This window comes from Saccostrea cucullata, unplaced genomic scaffold (genome assembly GCF_032062105.1).
Source record: "Saccostrea cucullata isolate Sc308-1 unplaced genomic scaffold, CSIRO_AGI_Scuc_v1 ctg1861, whole genome shotgun sequence".
Taxonomy (NCBI): Eukaryota; Metazoa; Mollusca; class Bivalvia; order Ostreida; family Ostreidae; genus Saccostrea; species Saccostrea cuccullata.
The window spans coordinates 77,353-82,240 of record NW_026937913.1 but is presented as its reverse complement, the minus strand read 5'-3'; the positions used below and the strand labels follow the sequence as shown (position 1 = coordinate 82,240).

Sequence of the window (4,888 nt, the reverse complement as noted above, 5' to 3'; positions counted from 1 at the left end):
GAAATCTTGCACTTTATGGGACAAAAGAATTAAAAAAAAAATTAGGGTCGGCACTTTAAATTAGGGTCGGTCGGGAAAGCGGAAACAAACATATTTTTTTTCTAGGTCTCATATGAAACGTGCATACTTACTTTATAAATTTCTAAACTTATCTTTTATCATTTCACTTCTTACACTGTATATATACATAACCTTTTTGCATGAACATAATTATTTTTTCCGTAAGCAAATTGACCAGTTGATCTATCAAATTAGTTTTTTCCTAATAACAGTTAAAATTAGTTTGCAGTCCAGGAAATCTTTATTGAAGAAAAAAAAAGAAATCATTTTTTATAGGATTTCAAGGATCTATGGGGCAGAAGGGAGGAACCGGAAGTATGGGTCCAGTTGGACTTCCGGGTTCACCTGGACTACCAGGGATTATGGGAATGAAAGGCCAACCTGGACAACAAGGCTTGCCAGGATTAAAAGGAGAAATAGGACCTAGGGTTAGAAAGAAAATAAAATTTGTTGTTGTAAAAAAATTATGTTAAGTCTGAAGAAAAATACCAAGTACCCTGATTCAACATATAAGTACTGATGCATCAATTTAATAGGGATACAACGGACTTCCGGGTCCAGCTGGCGCCACTGGTCCTTCCGGTCCACAGGGTCAGAAAGGGGAGAGAGGTCAACAGGGATACTTCGGACAAAAGGGAGAGAAGGGGGACACTGGCGCTAACAGCGACTGCTGTACACAGTTAGGTAAAATTAGTTCAGTGACCTAAAGGTCAAAGTTCTGGGTCTCAAAAAAGTCTGTCCGTTCTGTGCTTTCATAAGTTATTTGCAGTTTCTTCCGTATCTTTTTTATAGCAAAACCTACAATTCAGGGAAGCGTTGGAACAATATATCACGTGACAGCGAAAGAGAACAATACTGTAATTTTACCATGTAAGGTCAACGGGTATCCTCCGCCCAAGGTCACGTGGGCTAAAGACAATGGTGTCACAGCAATCAATCAGGGCATGTTGACTGTAAACGGTCTACTTCTGGTGGATGTTCATGTAGGGGACACCGGAAATTATACCTGTAAAGCCGAGAGCATTCTGGGAATTCAAGAAAAAATTGTAGAATTAATTGTCAAAGGTAAATCATTAATATTTTTTTAAAGTTTGTATTTTATGAAAAATTCAATCAATCAAATTTTTGTTACTGCTTTGTAGTCATTTTGAGGTACATGTACATGTATGCCAGACTCTTATGAAAGTAAATAATAAAGCTTGTCTCAAAACTTACTGATTTTATTAATTTCTCGATTTCTATATTTAAAAAAAAAACCATATATTTTTCTAAGTTTGCTTTAGAAATTTCAGTGAATCGGACAAATTTAAACAGATCTAGAACTTCTATGATTAAAACATGTAGTTCTACAAACTAAATTATAGGATTTTGTTTCAGATGGTAAAGCAAAAATTCAACCAGATCTAGAATACGTTGGTGCTATGGTAAATAAATTTTATGTAAAACTATATAGAAGGGTTACACGAGATATCTAATCAATCACTCACCTCCCATTAAAAGCATATCATGTAAGTAAGAAATATATGTAAACTCTGAATTAACACATAATTAGGGTTTATAAGATTTCATATATTTATTTTTTTAGGTGGGACAAATTGTACAAAACTTGTGCAGAGTAACAGAGACGGATCATTACAACCTTCAGTATTCCAAGGTCACCGGGTCATTTCCGGTTCACAACATTAACCCGGATGGGAGTATTCAGTTCGCAATGACTGGGGAACGTGACACCGGGGAATACCAATGCGAGGCCACAACAGATACCGGAAATGTGTTTGCCGCGTTTTATGGTAAATCTTGCTTAAGCAGTGCAAGATAAGTTATTAGTTCCATGTTCTGATTTTGGAATTCAATGCGATTTGCAATTTTCAAATTAAAGTAGTTTGCAAATGTTACATCGTATGACAACACATGGAAACAGATTACAGTAGCCCCCCCCCCCCCCCCCATCCTCTATGGAATCAGTTGACCTAAAAAAAAATAACTCTTTGGTGGGGAAGGTCACGGTGAACACCCATTTAAATTGAATGAAATGTAGAGTTGTGATGGAAGCAACGTAATTTATACTGACACGCAAAAGAAACGCAACACCCGACTTTAGGGGGAAATATTTACATTTCCAATGTCTTTGTCCGAGATAAAATTACCAAATGTAAATGTAATTGATTTCCTCATGAATGTTTTGGCGCGGTTCCAAAAAAAAAAAACACGTGCAAGGCGGGACAACACCTAGACAGAAGCAGGCTTGGAGCCCGTGGATTGGCGGAATCAAAGCATGTAAATATAAGGAATAACTGTCAGATTTTTCGAATTCATGAAGATGATCAATGGATTGGCTTGTGTGATAATTTTATGCATAAACGCCTTCGGCGTTTATGCAAATTATCACACAAGCCAATCCATTGATCACTTCATGAATTCGAAAAATAAGACAGTTATTCCTTAAATAAATATGTAAAGTAAAGAATTTTGTATCTTAAAATTATGAATATCTTCAATTTGTTAAACATCAGTAATTTAACGCTTGAACGACTTTCATACCATAACCGGAAGTCAAGTTTGAGTTCGCTTAACAGAAATTAAAAATTGCAAGTTTAACAAAACATTTGGCAATATTATTGAGTTTTAAGGGTTTTTTACTGTTCATCATAAGTAATGCAGCAAAAGTTCAAAAAATAAACTCTCCTTTTGTTTCCCGTAACGATGCTAAGGCTACTTAAAAATGGCTTGTGTACGCATTTCCATTGCTCTAGCTGGAAAATTTCAATGTAAAGGTGATGGAGAGTTGCTGATGCGAAATTTCACTACATTACGCCTCAACAGGGTCTTACGTATCATATGCATTAAGGAGATCCTTGTACCGGAAGTCCAAGGGTGGCCACACTGCTCTAAATTAGAGAAAATTCGACCTAATCATCTGAAAAACGGGCATTTAAAAATGCCAAAGGATAATTCCTTCGTTCAGATCTCTATATTAATGAAACTACTGTATCGTAGAAATTAAGCTGCAATTGTTGTTTAGGGCAGTCTTGCGCGTTTTACTTGAATGGCTGTGAGGGGGGTGTTTTAGCAGTCATATTTTACTTAGTAAAGTAAACAGATAAACATTTATGATTTTTATCAAATCTCTGATGTTCTGAAAAGTGAGTTAAGCCTTACTTTATTCGCTTTTGAAAATCATGAGATAAAAAATCAAACATTTGTAGATTACTGCTAGTTGCGTTTCTTTTGCGTGTCAGTATATTTGATTACACTTTTGTGTTTTTTATTAAAATGGGAAGTTTTTATTCTTTTCTAGTGTATAAGGACATGGGGCAGCTCACATGTCAGACAACATTTGCTGATTGTGCAAAACTGGACAAGTCTTATTGCGGGTAAAATTTGAAAACTACATAAATTTCAATTAGTTATGACACAGCTGTATACCAGCATCATTAAAGAAAAAAGGAAGTGAATTTAAGCATTTATAGATATTTTAAAACATAATTCTGGTGTAAGATTTTTCTTTCTAATTACTTTTCAGTGGTACTTGCCCGGCCGGATGTACTGATCTCAATGAAGTCTTCCATGCTCATCGGTTTGCACTGGTAGGAACAAATTATGGCATGGCCTCTTTTAGTACTATAATCCAAGTTGTAACGCATTGGCAGTTCTATGTTTATGACTGATTATGTTTTTACAGAATTTACCTGTATGTCGGGCCGCCTTAAATAGTGGTGATCTGACGTCATTGGGAGGTCACGTGGTTTGGAAAAATGAGCATGCCAAGTAAGAAAATTACTCCTGATTAATAGGCATCACTTTGTCTGTTTAAATGATAACATTTATATTTGGCATTTCTAGCTACTTATAAAGCTGGGGAACCAAAGTGATTAAGACCAGTGCAAAATGCATGGGCACACTTTTTATTATGTCTTCATGTGATTGGTCAATAAATCTACATTATCTTTTATATGTCTAAGCCATTGTGTGCAGAGGCGGCAGAGAAGTCAGAATTTTCACAGGCAATACAAATTAAAACCATCCCCCTACTTTGTTGAGAAAGTGTGTGTACTTCCTTTACAGGATTTATATATTTACAGTATCTTTTATCTGTTTACAGTGGCGGCGAGGCGTCAGAGTTTGTACAAGCCACACAAGTTAAACGTCCACCTCTCACCATATTGGGATAAACAAACCATCTCCACATTGTATCACATTTATATATTATACTCAATTGTAATTTGTGTATGTCATCATCCATTAAAACTGAAAATCGTCTTTCTAACATTATCGTCTTTTCAATGGTCTCATCCGAAGGACCGTTCTCCACATCGATGAATCACACCTGCAACGTAAGGATCCTTATTCTGCGATTCTAATACATGCGCTATTAGTGCTATTAGTACTGCATCAATCTTTTTACACATATCAGAACTTTTATATATTTCCATTTCTTTTTTTTTCTCTGTGATAACCCTTTGAAAGTTAGAGGAGTTGATTTCTTGATAAATCTAACGGAATGTAAATTAGGCAGGTCGATAGGTCAGGAGCTAAGGAGACCTAATATGCATGCAGATCTTGTGCGCATCTGTCTCTGTGTCTGACGCTAGGGAGGCCAAATAAAGGTATGAAGGTAAATCTCGTGCGACTGCCTTTGTGTTTGACGTCAGTGGGCGAGATCTATTGAAATTGGCATCGGAGTCCTCGTGTAATTTAAATCTATGTCTACATTTTTAAAGTCTAAATCTACAATTTTATAGCACAACTAGAGGTACTGTGAGCAATGAGCTCACTAATTGATACCCCCCGCCTCCCATATGATTATAATGGCAAAGTCCATGTTTTG

At 36.1% G+C, this 4,888-nt stretch overlaps 1 protein-coding gene across 1 annotated transcript; it reads left to right on the top strand.

Moving 5' to 3' along the window:
- Window positions 1-340: 340 nt before the first annotated feature.
- Window positions 341-4,320, top strand: LOC134249062 (protein sax-3-like). The gene is made up of 9 exons (XM_062731419.1): window positions 341-488; window positions 597-744; window positions 853-1,125; window positions 1,438-1,484; window positions 1,646-1,850; window positions 3,359-3,434; window positions 3,584-3,647; window positions 3,743-3,828; window positions 4,163-4,320. Exons 1-9 carry the CDS (start codon window positions 351-353, stop codon window positions 4,230-4,232), a joined length of 1,107 nt encoding a protein of 368 aa, XP_062587403.1. The 5' UTR covers window positions 341-350; the 3' UTR covers window positions 4,233-4,320.
- The last annotated feature ends 568 nt before the right edge of the window (window positions 4,321-4,888 follow it).